Source organism: Eupeodes corollae, chromosome 3, assembly GCF_945859685.1.
Source record: "Eupeodes corollae chromosome 3, idEupCoro1.1, whole genome shotgun sequence".
In the NCBI taxonomy this organism is placed as follows: domain Eukaryota; kingdom Metazoa; phylum Arthropoda; class Insecta; order Diptera; family Syrphidae; genus Eupeodes; species Eupeodes corollae.
The window spans coordinates 48,690,826-48,718,511 of NC_079149.1; the positions used below are offsets into that span (position 1 = coordinate 48,690,826).

General features: G+C 31.6%; 1 protein-coding gene across 1 annotated transcript; it reads right to left on the reverse strand.

The window, feature by feature from the left end:
- Nucleotides 1–2,161: 2,161 nt before the first annotated feature.
- Nucleotides 2,162–27,201, reverse strand: LOC129952227 (probable cytochrome P450 301a1, mitochondrial). The gene is made up of 9 exons (XM_056064714.1): nt 26,348–27,201; nt 9,725–9,875; nt 3,747–3,859; nt 3,495–3,688; nt 3,217–3,418; nt 2,988–3,150; nt 2,674–2,922; nt 2,404–2,610; nt 2,162–2,339 (listed from the first exon to the last, which is right to left on the reverse strand). Exons 1-9 carry the CDS (start codon nt 26,581–26,583, stop codon nt 2,232–2,234), a joined length of 1,623 nt encoding a protein of 540 aa, XP_055920689.1. The 5' UTR covers nt 26,584–27,201; the 3' UTR covers nt 2,162–2,231.
- Nucleotides 27,202–27,686: the final 485 nt, after the last annotated feature.

The window sequence follows — 27,686 nt, forward strand, 5'->3', positions numbered from 1 at the left end:
CGTATATTTACTATATAAATAAATACAGATTGGATTCTTCTAAGATCATTTCTAACGTTAATAACAAAATTTAGCACAGAATGAAAACATTTTGAAGTTTATTCACGAGATATCGAGAGTCGAATATATATGCTTACAAATTTTGCGTACTATTTTTTGTAGATTTTAATTTTCAATATTCAATTTCTACTATACTATTTATAGAATGCCAAAAAAACACGTATATTTACTATATAAATAAATACAGATTGGATTCTTCTAAGATCATTTCTAACGTTAATAACAAAATTTAGCACAGAATGAAAACATTTTGAAGTTTATTCACGAGATATCGAGAGTCGAATATATATGCTTACAAATTTTGCGTACTATTTTTTGTAGATTTTAATTTTCAATATTCAATTTCTACTATACTATTTATAGAATGCCAAAAAAACACGTATATTTACTATATAAATAAATACAGATTGGATTCTTCTAAGATCATTTCTAACGTTAATAACAAAATTTAGCACAGAATGAAAACATTTTGAAGTTTATTCACGAGATATCGAGAGTCGAATATATATGCTTACAAATTTTGCGTACTATTTTTTGTAGATTTTAATTTTTAGAAAACAATTTCAAAAAAATTGTATTGAATGTCGAAAACAACATTTCGAAAAGATGTTGGGCTGAAAATCAATTTTTACCAAGTTTTAGTAATTTTTGTTTACGTTTTTATTTTTTATAAGAAAACTGTCAGTTGGATCTTTCCCGAAATTGTACTGAATTTTGAAAACAATATATTTATAAGCCAATATCTTAAATTTTTGAAAAGATATTTGGGTTGAAAATCAATGTTTACGAACTTTTATAATGTTTTTTAGGTTTGTATTTTTTGTGTAAAAAAACTTTCAATTCCATTTTTATCAAAAACACGTTATTCTTCGTTTATTTTGAAAATACAATTATTTTTGTATGTAAAATATTCGATCTGAAGTTATTTTTTTTAAGAAGACCTTTATTTTAGTTTTTTTTTTAAATAACATCAATTTGGTATTATGTGATTTAATTCAAGTCACTTGCTTTTTTGTTCCGTAAGATATTTTACGTTTAACCAAAATTGTTTGGAGACTCCTTTCTGCATCATTATCTGTGTAACAACGTTTATTTAAATTCGATATCTCTACTGGCTCTTGACATATCGACACGAAAAAAGCTTCCCGAACGTAGGGATGTACCAAATATCTAAAAATCTTTTATCTAGACTTTCGGGTTCGTCTTTTTAACAGCTGTCACTTGATTTATGCTCAGTTTGGTTTGCCTTTATAAAACAAGCATTGGAATTTTTTTTGACAGGTCGTTTAGTATAATTCAAAAATTTTCTGTCATCTGCAGTCAACTTCATTCTTTGAACGTAAATTTTGACCAAGGCAATGAGTAAGTTTTTCAAAAGTCATGAATTTCAAATTCAGAACTTTACTTCGCAAATCTTTACTTTAAGTTCATAGTACAAAAAGTACCAACTAAACTACTGTCTTAAAAACACTCCTCAGGCAAGCTGCAAGTCCACCACGATTTGTATTTTGTATTGTTATTTCTTTTCAAAATTGACAAGGAACCCTTTTACAAATAAAGTTGTGGAGAGAATAAATAAATCATAAAGTAATAAAGTTCAACTTTCAGTTAAATAGAAAACATTATCAACTGTCATTTTGATAGAAGTAGACTTGACTTGATAGTTAGGGAGATTTTTCTTGACTAACTTTCCAGTTAGCTTTTCATTAAAGTTGCCTTATTTGGAAGGCAATTTTTTTACAGCTGGCCAATCAGATAATAGAAACTTGCCTTACTTTCAAACCTGACCAATGTTTAAAAATTGTGCAATTGTATTACTAAATTAATAGGTCGGTTTGCTGCGTCGAAACATTCAATTTATTGAAGGAAACTTTTGGTGAGCGAAGTGTCTAGCGTTCTTTACGTGTATATCTCCAATTGTGCAAATAAGTCATTAATATTCTTTAAAGATGTCAACCTATCGGCCACCGTAAGTAAAATACTACAAGTTTTATATGAAAAGACGTCGAGTGCGAAACAGCTGTCAGTGTCAAAATAATTATGTTTTAAGAAGAAACCACTAGATGGCTTATCCTGTACATGAACAATAAACCAATACAAATTTAGAAGGTAGATAGACTTATTTATTATACACAAAAAATAAATAAATAATCTCAGGCCAGGCGTAACTTTCACACTTTTGTCATCTTGAATTTCAGCGCTCCTTCAGGTGCATACATAAAGGTAACAGCATATTCCAAGGGTTTATGATTAAATTCTAGCTTGTAGTTTCTTATTAACTGTGAAAATAGAGTAAAACAGCATTAAGAAAAATAAAACCTTTATCTTTCAATAGATACTTACTTTGGATAGTAAAATTTGCATTTCCAAATCGGCGAATCTCCGTCCAAGGCACATACGAGCACCATAACCATATGGCAAAGAAGCAAACGGATGTAGTTTACCTTCGCCTTGATTTGACTTCAACCAACGTTCAGGTTTAAAAGTTCCCGCATCAGTAACATATTCTTCCATGTTTCCTGTTACAATTGTAGGGAATACAGCTTGAACCTAAGGTACACAAAGCTATATAAACTAGATGCTTTGAATATAAGCATTTGAGTAATATTTTACCCCTTTTGGAATTTGATAGCCACATATCACAGTATCTTCCTGCAACGTCCTCCCATTACCAATTACTGTACTGTAAACTCTAAAAACTTCTCGTATAAAAGCTTTCAAATAATGCATTTGGTCTAGAAGTTGTATTGTCAGAGGTGTATCGGGGGTTGGCAGCACTCTTCTGAGTTCTTCACGAACTTTTTCTTGTTCTTCTGGTCGAATGGCCAATTGGTATAACATCGAACAAACTGCCATGGATATCTTTACCAATTGTTAAAAAAGTCACTTGTTACTTAACACAATCTTTAATAATTCAGAATCCTTACAGTGTCAATTCCAACAAGAATAAGATCCAACGCCATAATTGTTGCTATTTTGTCGTCTTTTTCAGTGAGAATAACCTTTTCTAAAAGTGACGGTTCTCCAGTTTGAGTATATCCCTCTGATTTCATTCGGTCTGTGGCACTTTTAATATATTTCATACAAACTCTACAAAAAGCCAATCAAAACTTTATGTTGTCTTCAAAAAATTAAAAAGTAAAAATGTCAACTCACTCAACGAAGAAATTCATGTTATTGACGTAGCGCGTCCATAACGGTGTTGGGAAATATCGCCAATATGGCGCTTTTAATTCGAGGGTTGCAACATTACGTAGAGCATATTTGGCAGCATTGATGATTTGTTGTGGTTCTGAATCTTCAGAGAGGTTTGGTTCTAAGCAGCCCAAACGAGCATCGAGAGCAACACGTCCAATACCTAAAATAGAAATTCAAGACATTTTATTTATGAATTATTATTTATGTAACTGATTTTATAAAACTTATTATTTTACATTCTAAAGACCATTTGTGAATTTCATTATCAAAATCGTCAGGCAGTTCAGAATTTGCATCCAGCAAAGTTTCACATCTTTTTAGAAAATCATTGGTTACTTCTTCTAATGGACCTAAATATCGACGTACTGTCGATAGTTGAAGCACAGGTTTTTGAACTCGTGATCGAAATTGTCGCCAAGCTTCTCCATGACTGAAATGAAAATATTTTTAATGCAAGTTTCTAGAGTGGTAACTATAAAAAAACATACACTCCAACAACTCCACCAAGATCTCCGAAAAAATCTTTTCGCACAACACTTTTGTACTTTACTAGACTAGGCATTGAAGGACGGAATGGTGTTGGACCTTCATTTCTGTAGCACTGCAAATAAATGATAATATTTTAATGTTTGATTTTGTTGTTCAACATTTTTTTTGGTTTGAGGATAAGCCTAGTTCTATGTTAACTCAACAGTTTTATTAAAAAAATAGGATTAACGAAACATTCGAATAACTTAGTCCAGGCGTACAGTGTCTATTTTTTTATATTACAATATTGTCAGACTTGTCAATAAGTTGACAATAGGCAGAAAACCTTTCCTCGGCTTTGATATATTGTGACATTCGTGAACACAGCCGGAGTCACAGGAACAAAGAAGAATCGAAACAGTACTACTCCGTATTTTGAAATCTTAACTTTGCAAGAAAATTTTCCTGTGTCAGAATTTTAAAAATTTATCAATTTTTTCTCAAAGAAAACGTAAAAGGTAAAGTCGATGAATAAGCACGCGCTATTCTGAATTTCGCTTCGTTTCAAAAACTCTCTCAAAACTTTAAAAACATAAAAATGCCTAATTGGTAGAATTATCAATTCCTTAAATAAAGGCCAACGTCCAGCCAAACGATTTTTATTTAAAATAATTCGTATTAAATGCTTCTGTGCAATCAATAGAGGTCGAACCACCACCACATAGGAACTACCCCAGCCGTATTGCAGCTTTGAGTTTGCAAACCCATAATGTATAGTTTTTGAAACTTCATGGGAGAAAAAAGACTAAATTAAATATACATTTTTCGTGTGAGAAATAACATGTATGTTTTGATCATATGAATATGATTCTTCCAATTTAGATTCCTATCAATTACTACTCCTAGGTACTTAAACTGTTGAACTGTTTCAATTGTAAAGCAATTATCTGTGCAATGTAAATTGTTTATAAAATTACTTTTACCACACTTATGAAGAGGTTAAATTGTTTACAATCGTGAGCTTGAAACCGTAAATTAAAATCAGTAAGACTATTTCCAGTTGCATTAAAACACATCAATTTAGTTTTATCGCTGATAATCAATTTATGATAAGTAAACCACAACCTTAATACTTCCAGATCTTCTTCAATGTTCACAATACTTTCAAAGATAGTCCTAGATGAATATTTAAAAACGTCAGCGAAACCAGTTGAAGTACCATTTAATTTCAATTTGAAAATGAAATTAATATAAATCAAGAAAAACAAAGGGCCAAGAACAGATCCTTGTGGAACACCGTTCTTTAATAGCCTTGATACACTTAAGATTCTGTTATTATTAACTGTTTTGTTTTCTATTTTTTAAATAAGAATTCAGCAAATTGAAAAAACTACCGCGAAAGCCTGCATTATAAAATTTAGTTAGAAAAAGATCGTGGTTCACCAGATCGGAAGCTTTAGTCGTACCAGTAAACAGACCCATTGTTGATTTATTGCTATTTAAACTTCCATAAAGCTGACTACATACCCTTAAGATAGCATCTTCTGTTGACAAACCTGCTCTAAAACCAAACTGATTATTACAAAAGAAATTAAACTTTTCCAAGAAGGAAACTATTCGAATCTTAAGTAACTTCTCAAAAATTTTTGAAAAAGTTGAAAGAAGCGATACTATAGGCCTATAATTCGAAATAATTTTTTCTTATTTCTATTTTTGAAAAGTGGTATGACGACCTATGCACATTTAAGATGATCAGGGAAACAACCAATTTTAACACTTTTTTTAAAAACGAAGGGTAGAATGTCAACAAGCAACATTTTTCAACAAAATACTTGTGCACGAATTTTTATTCTGTAGAGACATAAAAACTTCTCTTGATATTATTCTATCAAAAACAAATCTATTTGGTTGTGTAGGTAGAGTCGCTAGTGGCCGGCCCCCTAAGGATTTTCCTCATAAAATATAGGACAGTAACAACAAATATTAAGATTTTCGAATAATTCTTGAAATTAATTATTATTTATTAATTTCTTAATAATTAATCTTACCATACAATTATTTATTTAGATTTTTGTAAAAAAATGTCATTTTTTCCTGTGGCCGGCCCCTTGTTTCCTATTTCCGGCCAGCTGATGTCCTATAGTCGGCCACCCAAGAAATAAAAGGCTTAGATTTCTTAATTGTTTTTCTATAAGTGTTTTATTTAAAGTTGCTAGTTAAAGTTGCTGAGCTTAACTTAAAAAACTATTTATATAAATAAAAATAAATTAAAAAAATACAAAGAAAAAATAAATTATTTTTTTCCATTTTTAAGCCTTAAAAAATAAAAAAATCAAAAAAATTCTTAATTTAATTCATTTATAAAAAGTGAAATAATAATAGATAAATACTTATTTTTTATACACCTTAAAGATTGTATTTATAACAATTGAAACAAATTCATTAAAGTCTTTTTAATCACATTCAAAATAAAAGTACAAAGAAAAAATAATTTGTTTCCCATTATTAAGCCTTAAAAAATAAAAAAAACAAAAAAATTCTTAATTTAATTCATTTATAACAAGTAAAATAATATAAGATAAATATAGGAACTTTTTTATACACTTTAAAGATTGTATTTATAAAAATTAATTAGAAATTCATTAAAGTCTTTTTAATCACATTCAAAATAAAAATACAAAGACAAAATAAATTATTTTATCCATTATTAAACCTTAAAAAAAAAAACAAAACAAATACTTAATTTAATTCATTTGTAACAAGTAAAATAATATAAGATAAATAGGAACTTTTTTATATACTTTAAAGATTGTATTTATATCAATAGAAATTGATTTAAGTCTTTTTAATCACAATTTGGGTAATAAAGTATCACATTTTGTGCATACAAATTCTTTAACCTCAGCATCTAAAAACGACATGGTTGACAAATTTGTACATTTAAAATGGAACCAGTTTTCACATCTATAGCATCCAATATTCTTCAGCCCTTCTTCCTCAACGTCCGTGAGAATCGCAAACATTTGAACCGCTGCGAACATCACCCCCAAAATCGGAAACACTATTGGTAACATTTAAAGCTTCTAGAGTATTTTTTATACACTTGGAGTAGTCTACGGCATTTGGATCGAATGGAAATAGTCCACATTTTTTGAAAGCGTGTTTTATGATGGTCGTCCTATCCTTGTAATTTAAAAGCTCATCTAAGACATCACAAAAATGCTCTTTGTTCATGATGCTGCCGTGGTTACCCGAACGTTTGCGCCATTCATTCAAAATATTTTGTAATTGGACGTTTTATATCATTTTTGGATATTTAAACATCAAGACCTTCTTTAACATACTGCAGGAAAGTTTCTCCTCGCAACCATCCACTGTCTGTTTTTCCAAATACCCAGTCAGGTTTTTTGCTTTGAATTGCTTTTAGCCAGCTCGGCGACCTTTTGTATGGCGAAACAACCATAGGAGGAAGTGTTCTCCCATCTGCACAGTTAAGTTTTCTTTTTCGTTTCCTGCCTTAACTTCGTACAAATTCTTTATTCCTCTTGGGGCAATCACATTCCCAGTTTTTGGTGCCATACTAAAACCCGTTTCGTCGGCATTAAAGGTTCTAGAAGAATCCTCCAGCACGTCTAGGGAATTTTCTTCTGTAAGAAATTCTTTAAGCTCTCTAAACCATTTTTTTATCCCTTCCTCCGTTATTTGTGCCCTGCTCTCAGCTGTTCGCAAGCTTAACTCTGGGTGAAGGCGCATAAAACCGTAGTACCATTTCTTTCCAGGTTTTCCGTCTTTGAAAGGGGTTTTCCGGCCCTCTTCCAGGATAATAGTTTGGACTGTTTTCAATAAGCTTTCGGAGTTTTGTGGAAAACCACATTTGGCAAGATTAATAAGCCAGTTTTTGAGCTTATTTTCCTCTTCTGCAGACAGCACAGGAGAGGGACCAAAATTGCCAATATTATCTGAAGTCCTTTTATGAATCCGGTCTTGAAGAGTCGCCCCTAGGAATATTGAATCTTCTAACGGCTTCTCTAATTGGTAATTTGTTTTCGCGGATTTCAAATAACGCTTGGGTCAAATCTGTTTCTTTGTATGAAATGACACGCTTTTGCTTATCTTTGTTGTTTTTATTTGTCCAAATCATATTTAAGTTGCTAAAGACAAGAAAAAGTGGGAACCTTATAACTAAACATTAATTTAAACCTATGATAAAACAAACGGCCGGAGTTAATACTCGCGTGTCCTATAGCCGGCCACCACGATTTCATTTTGAAAAGAGGGGGCCGAACACTGGAAAACTTTGAATTTTAACTCTTTTTTTTTGTTGCAAGATGAAGAGAGTAGGTTTATTCATCAAAATATTTCAGATTTCTCCTGTTTAAAATTTTACTGATGGATTTTACTGTTGGCAATACTGACAGAAAATCGAAAATTTACACAGTTTTAAGAGGTTTGGATCTGACAGTATTGCAGAATCTCTTAATAGAGTGTACTTAGCTTATCGACTTTATCTTCTTTGTGATAAATTACAAGGTCTTCAAAATTCACAGGAAAATTGACTTGCAAAATTAAGATTACAAAATGTTTCGATTCTTCTTTATCCCTTCGACTCCAACTGTGTTCACGAATTTCACAATTTGTTAAGTGAATTTTTAACGATTTGAATGCATTGTTAAAGCGTGTATCGTTTCATTTTCAGCAATGGCGTAGTTTCTATTTGTCAATTGTCGAAAGATAATAACTTCAAAATTGACAGCCGCCCAAATAACAGACTTTTCTAATGATACTTCTAATTTAAAAATCGTTTATTTTAAATTTAAAATAAATAAAAAACGAATTTATAATTAAATTACTGCGAATATTTTTGTCGGTGTATATAGGAGCCAATAATTAAAAAGCAAGCAATTTAACTTCCTATATTTGTATATATATGTTAATTAAAACATTATTTATTCACTTGCATTCCATAAATAAAATTATTCAGCTTGAAAAGAGGAAAATATTAAGTGCGTAGCTTAACTGTATATAATACAATATAAAAATAAATATATCTTGAAGCCATGCAGCCAACTCATCTGAAGAACATGTTTTGCATGATAATATCTCCTATAATATAAATAGTAATACTTTATTGTTGGAATTTAAAACAATTTAAGCTCCAGCTGTAACTTGAGGTCTTCCCAAAACAATAAATACACAAACAAAATAAACAATAAAAAAAACACATGATTTGTAAAGTTTTGGTTTGCACATCTGGGCCAACTGAAAGATTGCAAAAATTGCATGGTAAATCTGAGGATGAGGAACTACACGTCGGATTTCAAGAATTGTTTTCTGTTTCAAAATTTATTGTTATAGTGCATGGATACACGAGCGCAAAAAAGAATTACTTTTGTGGAAACACACTGACAAAGAAAAAAATTAAGTGGCCATGCAAGAAAATTTGACAACAGAGGAACAGTCGGAAATTAAAACACAACATATTATTATTAATTTAAGCGTTTGAACTAGAGTCCAACTAGTAATTGCCTTAAAATGATTGTTTTGTTTTTCTACCGAATTAAAAAAAAAAATGAAATTGAACAGCACGAGCAAAACAAAAGGAAATTTGTCGTATACGTTCTACTTTGCCAGCAAATAGAAATGAAAATGTCTGACAAAAATAAAACGTTTTGAGAAAGAAACATCTTAAAATAAGAAAAAGACGAAACTTAGCATTTTTCCCATCCCCTTTCTTCTTTCTAAAAATCATCCATTGTCTTTCGTGAATTAATTCTAGGCACATAGATCTGAATTGTTCTTCTTATAGGGTAAAGTGGGGTAAATTTGTTTTTATTTGGTGCATATTTGAATACCATTTTACGGATATACTACATATATTTTCTAAATTAAAAATTGAAAGTGTTAAATTGTTTAAATATATTTTTAACATTTAATCATTTCAATTTGTTCACTACTTTTTACTTTTTATTTTATCTGATTCATCTTGTATTCTTTTTACCTTTTCAATTTCATCAACATCATAGATAAACAGTAAGTCTGGCCTTCCTATTAATCCACTAAATCGTACTATTCGTCCATATCTCTCGTGTAGAAGTGATGAAATTTTGGCTACATCTGAAATTGTATACTGTCCAATAATTGGCATCATTCTGAAAATCAAACAGAAAAAAAGTTAAAAATTTAAATAGTGAATTAAGATTTAGGAACTATTTATTTAGGAACATATAAGGATACAAGGACTTTATTTTTTAGGGGTATGAAACATTGAGTTGGCAACACTGTTTTAACTGGCAGCTATTTTGACAGCTGTCAAGTTGTTTATTTTAAAAGTATGATTTGACATTTCAACATAAATAGACTCACTGGTACTGGACTTGTACCGTTGTTGATTCCTATTTTCATATGCAAATTTTGTTTCGGATTATCGAACGCTTTAGAGTCATGCTGATTATTGACTTATTCGTTCATTAATTGAACAACCATGATGAGCAGGAGCTTTGATTTTAACAAGATGGCGCAACATTTCACTAAGCGCGGCATAACTGATTTATAAAGTAATCGTTTGAAAACCTCACAATTCCACGTTTAGGACCTGTGAATTGGCCTCCAAGACCGTGCGACTTAACACCTCTGCTTCACTAATTTCGTTGTATATATGTGAAGTGAGGAATCTACGTCGATAAGCCCGAAAAGATTGACCACTCCGAAGCCACCAATCTCTAAGTTATTGCCCATATACTAAGGTCACAAATTTTGAAAAAAGTATCCAAAATTTGACCTTCAGATTAGACGACGACGTCCGACCCAGCTTTCACAGACGTATGCCAGATATATAATACATTAATTATAATGGCACAAGATCATCTTCAAAGTTCTATACCTCTAAAAAACACCCTATTTGACGTTAGAGGGGAGTTACCTTTTTCGTTAAGAAAATTATAAGTTCTTGCACTTATTCATTTCAATTTCAAGAAATCTTATTTTGTTTTGTTAAACATTTCATTATTTTATCGATTACATAAAAAATAAATAAATATTATTCTTTTCGTTATGTAACTATAAAATATTCCATTTCCAGACAAATACAAATTTCAATGCGGAAACACTGTTTTTATTAAAATAGCTTGCAGTGATAATAACCCTTAAAAAACAAAATGTCACCTGGTGTGAAATAGAAAAACTAATTTTCGTATCACAGAAATAGATCCAATCATAAAGCAAAATTTAGTATTGTTGCTGTAATGCAAATAAATAGATGACCTGATATGGATCACGGGAAAAATTAAACACGGCTATAAAAGCTTAGAAAATAGAAGCAATACATTCAACTACAAATGATCTTAAATAATTGCTCATATGATGTTAACTTTTAATAGCATTTTAAAAACTTTTCTATATGTTGACGAGAAATTTCACACCTATTAGCTAAATAAATTGACTGTCAGCCGTTAAAAGCAATTGCATGCCTATTAAGACCTCAATTATGTATTGACATAATACCTTACAGCATTTTTAAAATAATAATATCCACATGACTAAAAAAGTTGATGAAAATTGATAAATGTTTCTTAGCTTTTGATGAGTTGGTTTAAATTTTGAGTTCACTTTGTTTCTAATTACGTCGATTTCTTGATCAACAAAAATCAGACCATATAGTGGTTTTCGAAATTACAACTTTTAACAAAATCTGCAATGTTATTCTCTTCCGTTTTTAATTAAGATTGTCATTGTCGAATAATATAAAAACTGTCCTAAAACCAATCAAAACTTAAACTTAAAAATGCATTCTTTTCAAACATCTTCTAAGTCATTTAAATGACAGTTAAATGCATTATAAAATTATTTGTTATACAAATATTTGTCTGTTCACAAAAAAGAACATCTTCTTTGACCATAATTAGCTGCTCCATGTCTATCGTCCATCACCTCTTCTCACATTTGAATGCTAACAAGATTGTCAATAACATTATGTATAATTTTTAACAAGAAAACTAAAACCCAAGTGACCAACTGACACTGACACTTTTGTCCATTATTCACTGTCAGGGACGACTCTTTGGTCATTCAATGGCAATTTGCACAATTAATTTTTCAAGGTCATCATTGTACCTGCATATATGGAAAATTGCTGGCTAAAGAGCGCATTACTCATTAAAAAGGTTTATAAAAAGTAGTAGTAAAGTAGGCACTTATACGTTACATAAACTTAATGAAACAAAAAGAAGTAGACAAAGTCATTACTGCTAGTTAAGCTAATTGATATTTTTCATTAATCTTTGTATAAACAATTCAATTATGGAAAATTGCAAAAGAAATACATACTCGTACATGTTGTAAAAGGCAGGGAAAGGTATCAAAGTTCTGAGTGTCATCTTGGTAGCCCTTAGTTTTTATAATTGGTTTTCGTTATGAAACCTTTAGGAACATATAAAAAAGTATCAATTTTTTGTGGTTTTACGAAATTTTCCAAAAATTAATATGTACATACGTGAGTGCCATTATTATTGTTTAAATAAAAACAGTTAAAAAAAGTTAAAAACCAACACTTCTGCCTAATGTTAGACAAAAACATAACATAGGAACACCACTTGCTACATGCAAATATCTTCTCAAGCAATATGCTCGAGAATCCGCCTAGCAACCAAGCAAATATGGCCAAGTATAGACTTAAAACAGTCAAAAGGCTTGATATCACTGAGCAGACAAAATATAAGCTCTACAATTGGAGTAATAACAGGACATTGTCTCATAGGAAGACATGCTCTGAGGCTAGGGGTCTACACAAATGACTTCTGTAGAAGCTGCATGGACGAGGAGGAAGAGGAAACAGTCCAACACCTTCTATGTACATGTCCAGCACTCTCCATTAGAAGAAATAACTTTCTCGGTAATCCCTTCTTCGATAATACCAGTGAACTCGCAACGATTGACAAAAAACGTCTCTCTAACTTTATTAAAAGTACGAAATGGTTTGTTTAAGTTCATTACTCTCCCATTAGTACATCTGGACAGCCACTCCAACCTAACCTATTCCTTATTCAATATACCGTCAATGAATACTAAACTTTCCATGCCTCTTGCTGAAATTCACCCCCAAACCATGATGTGGCCGCCTCCATGCTTCACTGTTTGCTATGTGTTCCTGCTTTTAAGCTCTTGATTTGGCTTGCGCCACACCATAACTCTTCCATCCGATCCAAAGACGTTGAACTTACTCTCGTCAGCAAATACAGCATCATCCCACCTAGTTGCATCCTTATTTTTGTGTTTGATCCGAATTTGCCAGTTGCGAATATTGATAAACGACTTTTTTCGGGCAACACGACCATTGTCTTTATGGTTCGTAGTACCGTTGATACTGATATTTTCTTTTTGCATTCCATAAACACTTCTTCCACAATTTTTGATGCACTTAAACTAGGATTTGCTTTAATTTTTCTTACTATAAGCCGTTCTTCTTTCGTTGTTAATCTGTTTGGTTGACCCATTTGCTTCTTTGGTTCGATCCTTCCTTCTCTTTTATAACTCTAAACAATATCACCGACAGTGTTTGATTTCATGTCTAAAATATCAGCAATTTTTGTTGTATGTTTCACCTTTATTATGGTGAACAATAACAAGGTTTCTTTTTTCAAGGCTTACATTTTTTCCTTTGCGTCCTATGATTAACTTTTTAAATAAAGTCAAACGATCTTACACTAAATCGTTTTAAAAATGTATGTAAACATCTAGTTGCATCCTTATTTTTGTGTTTGATCCGAATTTGCCAGTTGCGAATATTGATAAACGACTTTTTTCGGGCAACACGACCATTGTCTTTATGGTTCGTAGTACCGTTGATACTGATATTTTCTTTTTGCATTCCATAAACACTTCTTCCACAATTTTTGATGCACTTAAACTAGGATTTGCTTTAATTTTTCTTACTATAAGCCGTTCTTCTTTCGTTGTTAATCTGTTTGGTTGACCCATTTGCTTCTTTGGTTCGATCCTTCCTTCTCTTTTATAACTCTAAACAATATCACCGACAGTGTTTGATTTCATGTCTAAAATATCAGCAATTTTTGTTGTATGTTTCACCTTTATTATGGTGAACAATAACAAGGTTTCTTTTTTCAAGGCTTACATTTTTTCCTTTGCGTCCTATGATTAACTTTTTAAATAAAGTCAAACGATCTTACACTAAATCGTTTTAAAAATGTATGTAAACATCTAGTCAACACTTTATTTTAACTGTACTCTTGAATAGACAAACTGTTAATCGGAGCAAATGTCAAACTCAGCAAAGAAAACAAAAAATCGAATATTATGAAGCGCTTACATGTGTCCTTTTTGCGTTGTTTATCGTATATCTTTATGCAATTAAGTTATTGCACCATTTTTTAATGAAATATTTAGAGAATAATATACTTATTTATTATTTTATATTATTAAAAAGTATGTTTAAGAATAAAAACTGAATACTAATGACTCTAACTGTAGGTATATTGAAAGTCGTAAGAATTTGATTTGTCAGCCGATTTGAGTTAATTCACGCCATTTTGCTTGATATATTTTAAAGTCAAAGCAAAGGTATAGCATTTAGCTAAAATTCGATTCCTTGTGAAGAAAATAATCTATAAATTCATAAAACTTTATTAAACTAAGTCGGAGAACGTACGCATCGCTTCAAGTGTTCCCTTGGTTTCAGTTTTTGAGTCAGATCCATAGGGTATGGGTAAGAACCTTGCAAAAATACGCTATAAATTGGTCTGCGCGTTGCCCAATTCTGGAGAACCCCGTAAAATTGATTGATTTGGATCGTTTCCTACGGACACGGCTGAAAGGCCAACCGGTTGTCTACCTGACACGGACACGGAAATATCACACAACGGATATGTAGAATAAAATGTTTGAGATCAATTTGCTATTTTCCTAAGACGCGACGAGAATAAGTTACGCTCACCGACTCCGAATTTCGGTAGGTATACAATTTTTATAATTTGCAGAATTTAATTGTTCGTGTACCTTACCACGTTGAGTGTACTGAAAAAAAATGACACTGACAGTTCGATGTTTAGTGAAAGGGCGTGTTCATAAATTAAATTAAAAGTTGCCAAGCGCATATTATAGAAAAACAGAAATTCGATACACAGTTTTTTCCCTTAAGAGTTTGCATTTTATATAAAATTGGATAGGCTTTAATTGAAATCAATGTTAATAGAAATAAATGTTAATAGAAATCAATTTTAATAGAAATCAATGTTATGAAGAAAAAAATGTCAATAACAATCATAAATGATATCAGTTTATTCTTAAAACTTCCCATGATAATTTTACATACTTGCGGATGTGTGTTCTCAATAACTACACAAAATCAATACTTAAGGACTTGAATAATTTCTGGAGCAGTTGCCTGAAGCTTATGAAATATCTCCTTAGAAGAAAGTGTAATGTTGTCTAAACCAAAAGATCTTGGTGGTAAATTTTGATCACTTTTTTAAGAAATAACACGATTAGGAAACTGTCACTTTGAAATTTGTGATTATTTCCTTGCTTGTTTGACACGTAGGGAATTTAAATAGTGCATTTTGATAGTTTCAATACGTGTTTGAAGCGTGTGTTAAATGTCAAAAGATGACAAATTCAAAAGTGACAGCTGCCCAAGTAGTGGAGCTGTATATGTTTTTTTGTTATTTTGAAGCATACCTGTGGTTAAGTATAAACACCAGGGGAGTCATTCCGTAATTTTCAAAACGATAATCGTCAAAACGGTTATTGTAAACGATATCGTCAATAATTTGCTTTACATAATTTTGTCACTTTCGTCTCGTCTATCGTTTTCAGTTTAAAGGCCCAACTATAATAGACTTTACCGAGCTTAAGCCAGCTTAAGGGAGCGAATCAATACGCAGCCTTATATGTCACTAACCATAATAGACGTTCTGCTCAGTTTCGTTAAATTTCGTTAGTTGCAATTGCGCAAGAGCCATTTAAATGGCTCGAGCTTAAGTAAATCTCAAATTTAAAACGCATTTCAGCCCAACATTTGCTTAAGTTACTTGAATCCATTATGGTTACTTTTTGTTTTGACGATAACTTCTGATAACTTTTCGTTCGGTTTTGACAGTAGCTTACTTTCGGTAAAGTCTATTATAGTTAAGGCCCAACTATAATAGGCATAAGCTAGCATATATGCGCGCATAAGTAAACGTGCGAATACAAAAAATCTCAATACGAGTGAACAAAATGGAGTCTAGCTCCGTTTCGTTCAATTTTTCTCAGTTTTGTTAACTTAAGCACACTTAAGCAAGAGCGATCCCAGTCGCTCGCCGCATAAGTAAAATCTGACATTTAGATACGTGAGCAAAATTGCATTATGGCTATGCAGTAATTTTGCAAACTTAAGTGAATTATGTTTTCTTATGCCTATTATAGTTGGGCCTTTAGGCTTTAAGATAACTGAAATGTCAAAATGAACTCAACGAAAGATAACGCTTGTTCGATAACTTGAAAATGTTATTAAACTTGGTTTTTATCTATTTGAAGTTGTAAAAATTTGCAACAAATTGCTTTTTAAGAAACTTACCAACTGATTTATCTCTTATTTATTTCCATAACCGTATTCATATTATTTTTTTCTGAGTTTTCATTTTCACTTTGTAACAAAACCTAATTACACCGAAACATTTTTATTTTAATTTGCTTAGTAAGTATTTGGAAATCAATGACAGACAATGACTTCTTCGTACAAACGCTATCTTTTTGGCGATATCACTTTGACGATCATCGTGTTACGTTTAGTGAGACTATCGTCAAAAGGCTATCGTTTGACTATAATCGTTTTACGGAATGACCCCCAGCACAATTCTTCTGCATCTTGTTAAGTATCAGCACCTTTCCTTTAAACTTGTACTTAAAAGTTTAAGTATAAGTTTTGGGACTTGTACTTGTGCGTTTCAATACCTTTTTAAAACAAGGAATTTTAGATATTTATACTTTAATCTTATGAGTACAAGTACCTATTTATTCATTCTAGTTATAAGTACTTAAATGAAAGTCAGCAAAAAAAGTAATTGTACAAAATTACTTCACCGGTCTAATTTAAAGTGGTTTTCTATATCATCTCGATAAAAATATATTATTTTATTCAAAAATTCGTAAATACCATAATGCATAAATTAGCATATATATAATGTACATTTCAACACATGTTTATCAATGTTAATCACGCACTTAATAAAACATAATCGCTCTTCTCAGATGTTCTAAAAAAACAAACATAATTTATTATGACCTAATTTAAAAAGAAAACCAGAAAATAAGTTCAACTTTCTTCTTCTATAATTTGACAAAGCTTTGTCTCTTACTTATACGAAATTATAGAGGAAGGTGTGAATCCAAGTGTAAATTATTTTAATAGTTTTGGTTTTGTTTTTTATTTTCTCTCTATTCTTTATTTTGTCTTTCTTACCAATTTAGAGAAAAAATAAGTTAACACTCTCTATCAAACACCTGCGAATCTTTTAACAACAACAACGTTAATTGACTGGAATTGACTTAAGGAAACGTTGCGCCACCTGATGGGCAACTGTGCCATCTCCACTATATACTCGTTCGCTTATGCAGACAGCATTTCAATCATCATATCGGGAAATCTTAATTGATTGACAAAGTGTTTGATGTGAGTTAAAAAATGTATGATTGATAATGTCCATATTTTGAAGTGATTCATATTGGTATTTTATGTTAAAAGGATGTACCTTTACCGAAGTATGACACTCGTTATTAAATCACATGCTTCCATATTAAAAGACAACAATTTTGTTATGTTTCTTTATGGGCTCTTAATTATTTTGTTTAAATATTTATTTATTTATTACTAATTTTAGAAAAATAAAAATTTAGAAGCCTTGGGCTCTTTCGGCCAGGCCAAGGGAAAATACAGGGCATAGTTTTTTTTTTAAAGATAAAGAATATTAAGTTGGCAACACTATTTTAATTGTCATCCGTTTTGTCAACTGTCAATTTGGTAATTTAGCGTAAAAAAAGACTGGTGTCTTAACAACGTTTTCAAATTGTGCAAATTTATTTTGAAAATCATGGTTCTGTTCGAAATACGAAATAGCAATGAAGCTCACTTTTGGTTGAATGAATACGTTAAATTCACAAAACAGTTTTAATAGTTGGTGGAACAATTTCACAGTGTTTACAAACGATGCTGGCCAGAACGTCACAGTGAATAGTGACCGCTTTAGAGTCATGATTACTGACAACTATGATTACTAAAGGAAAGTTTGGTAATCGCTAAGTTTAACTTTACGGACCTGTGAATTGGCCTCCAAGATCGTGCGATTTAACGCTGCTTAGATCTTTTCTGTGAACATACAGCGATGGACACGAATTTAGCACATTGAAAAGAGTACAAGTATTTTTCTAGTTTCAATTCTTTATTACTTGCAAGTAATGGTTCATTTTTATGTTGCTACTATGATTACCCCATATGGTAATAAAAATATGTAAATGATTGAAAAGTAAAATACCGTTTTGCGTAAAATGAAGATTGTTTGTTTTTTGCGTTGTTTTTAGCTGAACATAAATTTAGCCCGTTTTGCAATCCAAGAGTGTATTTTTAATTTTTGTGTTTTTTTAAAAAGGAAATAATAATTTTTGAGGTAATCAAATATTCCTTTAATGATCCATATTAAAAAAAATAAAAAAATGAATTAGTCATTAGTTAAAAGGAAAATGGTGCTCAAAGGGAAAAAAAAGTCTGATCTTGAAAATGAAGTCAAAAGGGCGGACGGTAACAGACATTTCTAAGTTTTCGAATGCTCCAGGAAACTGGTTTATAATGCCCTTCGTCATTTCCAACAATTTGGAGTGATTGAAAACGTTAAAAAAAACTCCGGCCAGCAAGACAACTACAAATGAAGATAGAATTATATATAGGTTATCGATCAAGGATTCTTTTAAGACCTCCAGTGCCATTCGAAGTGAACTTTCAACGAACTATGGAGCAAATGTTTCCTCAAGGGCCATAGGACGCGCGCCGCCGATTAAATGAAAACAATCTACGTGGGTGTGTTGCTCAGAGAAAACCGCTTGTATATCAAACAAAAATATGAAATCTAGATTATAGTTTGCCAAAGCTCACCTAAACAAACCAATTAGTTTTTGGAAAAACGTGTTCTGGAGCGATGAATCCAAATTCTTCCGGTTCGGATCGGATGGGAAAAAATATGTATGGCGTCCAAAAAACAGGGAATATGATCCAAGGTACACCATTAAAACGGTGAAACACGGTGGACGCAACGTTATGGTCTGGGCTGCTTTTTCATGGCATATGTCAGTTGGTAAAAATTGACATCAAAATGGACCAGAATGTGTACAGAGATACCCTGTTGGATCATATGATAACCTACGCAGAAGACAATTTGCCGTTATTATGGCGCTGCATGCACGACAACGACCCTAAAAACACTTCAAAGTTAGTGAATTGTGCCTTAGAGGTGAATAAAATCGACGTTTTGAAGTGACGAGCACAATCACCCGATCAAAAATTTGCGGAATGATGTTGAACATCACATTAAGCAAAAAATAAAACCCAATTTAACACAATTGTGGCAGGAGATTCAAAATGCTTGGTATGCAATTCCAAAGTCACGATGTGAGGCTTTTGTTGAAAGATTGCCAGAAAATTTGCTTCTGTACTGCAAAATAAAGGGTTCCCTACCAAATACTAAGAAAAACTTAGAATTGATAACGGTAGATAAAATTTTATCAAGGAGCCGTTGAATGTGCTATATTCGTGTCCAGGCGAAAAACTGATGTTTCTTCATTTCATACTTTTTTCTTCTTACAGATGTTAAACATATTTGATGAAGTAATATGAAAACATAGTGCTATATAATTATGTGTATATTATAATGTAAATAAAATATAACTAATTTCATAATAAGAAAACAAATTGAAAATTAAATGTATTTTATTTTTTTTAACAAGTGTGCTAAATTCTTGTCCACCATTGTATGTGATCGTTAGTCTATTTGATAAATCCAAAACGATTGACTACTTGGAGGAAAATATTAGCCGCGTTATTGCTAATAAACGGACACAAATGTTAGAAAAAGTCATAGAAAATTGAACCTTTAGATTAGACTAAGTCGCAGCCAGTCGTGGAGGTCATATCCCGAAAATCATATTTAAATTATGATACCAGTAAAGTAAAAACAACGATCTTTGTTTTAGTCCATTTCAAAATTCGATACCTCTTAAAAACACCCTTCATAAATACAAATTTAAATTTCAGAAACAAAATTATAGCACAGAATTCTGAAGTTATAGTTTCTTTTAAAAAATACAAAATGAATAAATTATTTAAAATATTCAAGTTTCGAATTCTCAACAAAAATTCAAATAAAAACAAAAAAAAATATTTCAATAAAAGATTTTCAAATAAGAGCAAATTTTATTATGTTTATGTTAAAGCTGCTACGGTTATTATTGACTTTTAACAGAGCTACCTACTATACATATATAAATATAAAGTAGGCTTGAGCTTCAGTAAATTTATTTTTGTTGTTCAAACACAAATAATTGTTCGCGCCTATAATGAAAATGTGAAGTAAAACAAGAGGTGTAACAACTTAAGCACACTTCAAGCTCATAGACCTATTTGAGCTTATTTACAGATATGATGTATTATCTACGAACTTATGGGATAGGCATACCTTAACGTTGTTTATGTTTACTTATTGGCTATTTGAGAAATTGTGATTTTGATATCAGTATTAGACGTAACATAATTTCTTAGATATTAATAAAGTAACTGAAGTTCAACAATCTTAGAGGATATGGTATTTATAAATCCTTATTATTATTTTTTTACTTGAGGCATGATTAATTCGAAGCTTTGGCTGTAAGATTCAATTCTATTTTTAGATTTACTTTACTCTTCATAGAAATAAATTGCACTTGGAAAAAATAATTACATTTTTTTTATTTAATATTACCTATTTTGTATGTATAGTGTTTTTTCTAAAACTTAAGAATACATTTTCTTATTTACAATCGTAAAAAAGGTATTTAGGAAACTTTTGCACGGACCTAAGTTCTAAAAAACGAGGGTAGGTGAAGCAACCAACTAGAACTTCAAAGCTTGTACACTAATGGATCTAAAAATGTCGGGAGGAACTGGTAGCCTTTTCACCGTCCACTACCACCTAAATATTCTAGGCTTAATAGACACTGCAATTAATAGGTTTTGCAATATATTTTGAATTTTTGGTGTCAAAATGAAGTTGATCAGTTGTAGATTGTTTCTATTAATTTGAACTGAAACTTTTCCTTCAGTTAATTTTTAATTTTTCAATGATGAAATCATGAACATGTGATTGTTGATTTCACTTTTCGAAACATAATCGTTTCACTAAAAGCGTTTCATTTCCTTTGTGTTCCCAACTGTCTGTCAGATTTACTTTAAATGATCAACTTTAACCTCAAATGCTTGATTCCTATGAGGAACTTTTGTTTCAATGACAGACATTTTCAATGATAGATCAGTCGAAAAAAATCCAATGATTGGTTTCAATGATGAAAACCAATAAAAGCTATAACGAGCACCAAAAAACATAACAGCAACCACAAAATAATTTTTCATTTATTTTTGATTTTTAGAGAAAGCAGGAATTTTCCTTGACCACTTCGCATAGTGCGTTGGACTGTCATACCAGAGGTCTTGGGTTCAAACCCTGCCTGTACCATCTATAGATTTTTTCTGCGTCTTGCGAGAAATTGACAAATTCTCCAAAAGCAATTCCTGTCATGAAAAGTGTTTTTTCAAATTCAGGCCATACGAAATCATTAATTATATTTCGGTAACATAATCCGTTCACCGTAAATGTTGCATCAACCAAATATTTGAAAAATTAAGGTAAAAACTCTTCATCAACCCAAAAACTGTACAAAATATTGATACATTTAGGATGAAGAGGATGTTCAAAAATCATTTTTGAAAATTTTCAAGCCCCACATGCAACAATTCTGTTTGTTAATGTGTCTTCTTACTGGTGTTTGATCGAATTAAGTTCTGGTGCAATTTCGTTGATGGATTGCCTAATTCCAAAGAATCGATAAACATATGATTTTGTCAAGACTACGAGCTACAGCAGCTATACTCTGAGTTGTTCTTCCCATGTGACGGCCTGTATTTTAAGGAATTTATAGGATTTCTTTTTACGAACAGTAAATAGATACAACTTTAATAAGTTTATTATCATTTATTAACATACAGTGGTGTAAAAAATAATAAGTGTGCATGAGCAGTTGCATATCATAACGGTTATTTTTTGAGTTTTATGATTAGAGCACGCTGAAAATATTGTATCATTAAAAGCCATCCTATTGATCATTGTTGATATTGCGCGAGTAAGAATACTACGTGTGTCATCAATTTGCAGTGAAAAAAAAATAGGTGTTATATTAATTTTTCACATATTTAAAAGTGATTACTTGTTTTTTATTATTTCTTTGCAAAGTAACTTCTATTTTCTTATATTTTGTATATGATTTTTAAGTTTTTAAGTAAAATTTTAGAAGAATTTTCTTAAATAATGGCCAGTGCTAGACATTGTTCCGATGAAGAGAGACGTCTCATGCGAAAGCTTCGCTCTTAAGGAAAAGCATCAAAATAATATCTGAAATGTTGTCATGTTCACAAAACAAAATAGCAAATGCTCTAAAGAAAAGAAAAGAACAGGAAACGAGAGGAAGAAAGAGAAAGACATCTGACAAATTGGATCGTCAAATAGTAAGAATGGCAAAGAAAGACCCTTTCATTAGTGTCCGACCGAAGCTTCGGCTTCGGCTTCGGTTTGGCCGAAGTTCGGCCAAAAAAACAACATTCGGCCAAACCTTCGGCTTCGGCCATTTTAGGCCGAAGTTTTGGCCGAAGCCGAAGAATCTGTTTATTCGAGCATCGTAATAGGCGCCGAAAAAAAATTTAAATTTTTAAAATTTTTGAATAGGTATTTCAAAACACTTGTGTGCCATCATAGTAGTCATAGTAGGCGCCGCAGAATTTCAATTTTTGAATTTTGCCTGACACCTTTTGCAAATCGTTTATGTTTAGTTTTGTTAAATCGTGGTTTCGGTTTGGTAAATAAATTTCAATAAAAATAATATTTGTATCCAATTGGAAAGGAAAATTCTTGACTTTTTTTAACCTTAGGCTTCGGCTTCGGCTTCAGCCGAAGATTTTCTTTCAGCCTAATAATTCGGCTTCGGCTGAAAATCGACCTTCGGTCGGACACTACCTTTCATTACTTCTACAAAAATAAAGAAGACCCTTAGATTAACGGTAACAACAAGAACAGTTAAATAAATAAATAAATTGGGTGGCGCAACAGTCCGTTTGAGAACTAGGGCCTAGTGACTGACAACTCTCAACCATTCCTGTGTGCGAGTACTGTTGTCAGGGAAGGAAACAAGAACAGTTAGAAACCGGTTAATAGCAGCTAAACTTCCTGCTCGCTCTTCTAGAAAGACCCCATTTGTTTCCGAAAAGAATAAGAAGAAGAGAAAACTATTTGCTAAAGGTCAGATTGAAAATTTTAATGAAACGGGTATAAAGAGCTTTAAGAATATTTTGTGGGGCGATGAAACCAAGGTGAACTTGTTTGGTTCAGATAGCAAGCATTATGTTAGACGACCTCCTTGTCAAGAATACAACCCTAAGTACACAGAAAAGACCATTAAGCACGGTGGTGGAAGCATCATGGTATGGGGTTGCTTCTCTTGGTATGGAGTTGGACCATTGTTGTGGATAAAGAAAAATATGTAGAAATCTTGGAAAATGTTATGCTGCCTTACGCTGATGACGAGATACCACTGATTTGGAAGTTCCAACAGGACAATGATCCAAAACATACCCCGAAAAAAGCAAAGACCTGGTTTTAAGAAAGACATATTAAAGTTCTCGATTGGCCAGCTCAATCACCTGACCTCAACCCAATGGAGAAAAAATTTCCTGCAGAAACTTGTAGGAACCTTGTGGAATCCCCGCCGCGACGTTACGAAGCAGTAATAAAAGCTAATGGAAATACAACAAAAAAAATCAACTATTTTCATGCTTACCACAAAATTCTTTTTTATCGATAACAATTGACTTTGAAAAAAAAGTCGAAATATGAAAAAAAAATTAAAAATTAAAATAATTATAAATCAAATTTGTTTGCATTTTTCATTTACACCTATTATTTTTTCCACCACTGTAGTTTGACAATATAAATATAAAATTTTAATTAAAAATATTGTAAAGAACACGAGTTTCACCGGTGTAAACAACTCCACCTCAAAAAATGGGCTCGCACTTCCTCCCACGATTCCGGCTGATTGGCTTAGGTATCTAAAACAAAAAAAGGAAACGGCGGTTTAATCTGTGAGCCTAAATGCATGGAACGAGCTATTGGGAGATATTTGAAAAAAAAGTCGTGAACTTTGCGTTTTTTTTTGTTTTTGGCTATACATGTATTTTTACATGTGCTGAATCCAACACATAAAATTTCAAGTCATTCGGTCAAGCCGTTTTTGAGATACATGTGCGTTTACATGTGCTGAATCCAACACATAAAATTTCAAGTCATTCGGTCAAGCCGTTTTTGAGATACGATGGAAGAAAGTTTGAAAAACACAGTTTTGAAAAAAAGTCGTTTAAACTTTCCAGTCCTTTTAACTATGAAAATATCAACTTACCTTTCAATCGGTTATGCCTGGTCCATAGAGTATTCTTCTTCTTGAAACTCTTTCAAAGCAGATTGTTCAGGTCTTGAATCAATTCTGGCTTGTTTAACGGCATCACTTACGCGCCGCTCAGAACGTGAGATTCGCTTTTTATCACGTTTCTCAACATAAGTATGGGCTTCGTGGCCTATAGTACATCTCATAACCGACATTATTTTCAAATTACCTTCAAAACCTTAATTAAAAATTTCCTGAATAATTTTATAAGTTTAGCTGGTCCTTTTCCACCGATTCTTTTATTTGTTTTATCTTTTTTAACAGCCCGAAGTCGTATCTTTAAAACGACTTAGAATTTTGAAAAATCCCTTTACTGCCGTATTCTAGATATATTAAACTAGCAATTTATGAAAACCATCACATGGGATGACCCCCTTAAGTGACGTAGACGATTTCAATCATTCACATCACTAACTTGTCACAACGGGTTACATGTATCTCCTAGTTTTACTATTACTAGACGAGAAGATGCTTCAAAACGAAACAAAATGGCTTAAATTTACGATTTGTGATTACAAAATGTTTTCAGTTTAATTAAAAAAAAAAATTAAAGCGATATTGAAGGTTATGGCTCTCCATTTTAAGTAATGGCGTAGCTTTTACTTGTATGTAATACGTCAAAAAGACACCATCTTCAAAAGTTGAATGCTGTCCAAAGAGGGGCTATTCAAAATAAAACCTCTTAATACTTTACTTGAATTTGAGCTTAATCACAGTTTTGTGCATTGAATCGTTTTTGACTTTTAAATATTTTTCAAATAACATTTTTCATATCTGCTAACTTCCTAGTAACTATAGCTTAGCAAAAACCTATTATCAAATTTTAGAAACAAATGTTTTAAATACGCCAAACCATACCCCAGTAAGCTTATTATAAGGAGTTTAACAATAGTTATTTTGTAACTCTCTAATTTTTAAATTGTGGAAACATAAAAAAGATGTTAACTAATTTTAAGTAATATTTTCTTGCAATGATTTTTTTGTTTAAATTTTATAGTTAATTAAGTTTTTAAGTCAACTTTATTTCAATATGCAAATGAGAAAACGTTAATCTATTAAATTAATATTTGATGTCATTAATGAAAAATTCATATATGCTAGATAGATATCCAGGTTAGATAAAGCCTCTAGTTACGTAATTAATTTAAGTATTTAAATGTATAACTATTTAAATTAAACTTCTTAACATTAATATAATGTTAATATTGACATTAACCTTGACCTTCAATAAATTATAACTTTATAATTTCCGGTGAAAACATACCCAGGACAAAAATTAAGCCTACGAATATTAAGTTCAAAACAAAATTCTTATAGAAATGTTTAAACTACAGAGTAAACCGACATAAACTTAATCCACGAAGAAAGCAACAACATTCACCTAAATAACAACCTATACAAATTCTTTTCCCCAAACTTGATCACTATCAAATTCGTTAAAGCCCAATAGTCACAGAAATCATAAATAGTTTTGTATTCAACATAAAACTTTCTGATGTCGTTTCATCGAACTTTAATCTCTTGACCAAATATATCTATAATTAATTTTTTTTATAATCCAAACCAACTTTGAAATACAAAATAAAACACAGAAAAGCAAATCAAAAACAAGATTTTGATTATGATGAGAATCAAACAAAAGAAACAAAGCCAACAGGTAGTTTACAATATCTGAATGACATGCTGTCGAAATTCAACCAAGGAAAACGAAAATGAAAACAAAAACGAGTTTTTCAACTCGTTTTAGAGAATCTACATAAATTAGTTGGTAGTTTGGAATGAATGTTAAAACACTAAAACCACACACGAAATTTTTCCAAAAAAGAATCAAACAAAATCTCACCGCCAGGTATTACCAAGAATTGGTAATGGTTTTGGCCCAGGTACTTCATGGTATGGCAGTGCATTTTCCCATTCTTTGCTAGAGGAAACATCTGTACTACCGCCAGAGGTAGCAGTTGCAGTTGCAGCATGTGGACAGGTTGTTGAACGTTGACGTTGACTTTGCGAAATAAGTGAAATTTCGGGTAAGTTGGTGAGTAGAGACTTGGTTTTGTTTAAAATTGGTAAAGATCTCATTTTTTTAAACTAACACTTTTTTCACAACACAAATAATCGTAATTGAAAAAAAAACTATTCTTGAAACTTTTTATTCTCAAAAGTTATCAATTCTATCAATCTTTGGTATCACTTTTAAATCACATGAATATTGTAATAAACCAACACCCGATAATAAGATACTTTAAGTTGTTTCAACTTGGAATTCACTTTTAATAGCACTTTCTTTTCGCCGAATTCGACATTAATTTGCATTCGGAAATAAACCAATAGCGTGAAGGCTATAATAGATGCGAAAACTTTTTATATTACAGGCGAAGTATCTTCGAAAATGAAATGAAAATCCGTTGGCATCAACACTACACACGCTGCGGTAGACGCTTTTCGACTGAATCAATTCTAAAAAGACTGCGTTACTTTGAGCCAACATTCAACAAACAATACGAAAATACTACATGAATACATAAAGTTTGGCCCGTGCTTATGCTAAAGTATGTGAAGTGTATACAGCCAAAGTTAATTCAACTGGCGATGTTGATGGTGGGCGAAGCGATATACCGTCCGGCCAGTTCGGAGTTCGGACAGACAAGTTGTCTTTCAAAAGTAAGTAGAAAGAATCTGCGCAGTTCAAGTTGATTCAAAGCTCATAGATGTCCGTTCTGTATAAAGCTGATGGGTCAAGTGCAAAGAAAAAGTATCTAGAGGTGTAAAAGATGGAAAATGTTGATAAAGTTTAAAGTTTTTCATCTACAGGTTTGATGGTGATGACGATGAGTATAGATACACAAAATTTGGTTCGAGAGCTTTTATGGGAAATATTCGTATTCAAATTCGAAGCAACATTACACTCTGCATCGCTTAATATGTTCCATGATATATGTATGTACACATTATTTATTGAAGACTATCGGGAACAAGATTTATTATGGTTTTACAACGAAGAACCTTAGAAACCTTGGAATTTATAAGGTAAGTTCTTATTTACATATCTTTACCAATCTTAATACGGAGATGTATTATTTTATAGGTGGGAATAAATACTGCGCATTAAGGAGAAAAAAGTCAAGTTGGGTTAAATGGTAAGGGCTACAGAATTTAATCTTCAGATCCACCAATTACAAAAC

Excerpts from the sequence above, each read along its gene's own strand:
- LOC129952227 (XM_056064714.1), bottom strand. The coding sequence starts at position 26,583 with ATGAGATCTTTACCAATTTTAAACAAAACCAAGTCTCTACTCACCAAC. Across the intron at positions 9,876-26,347 it reads ATTCTTGGTAATACCTGGCG|AATGATGCCAATTATTGGAC; the intron begins GTGAGATTTTGT and ends TTTGATTTTCAG. Across the intron at positions 2,340-2,403 it reads TGCAAATTTTACTATCCAAA|TTAATAAGAAACTACAAGCT; the intron begins GTAAGTATCTAT and ends CTATTTTCACAG.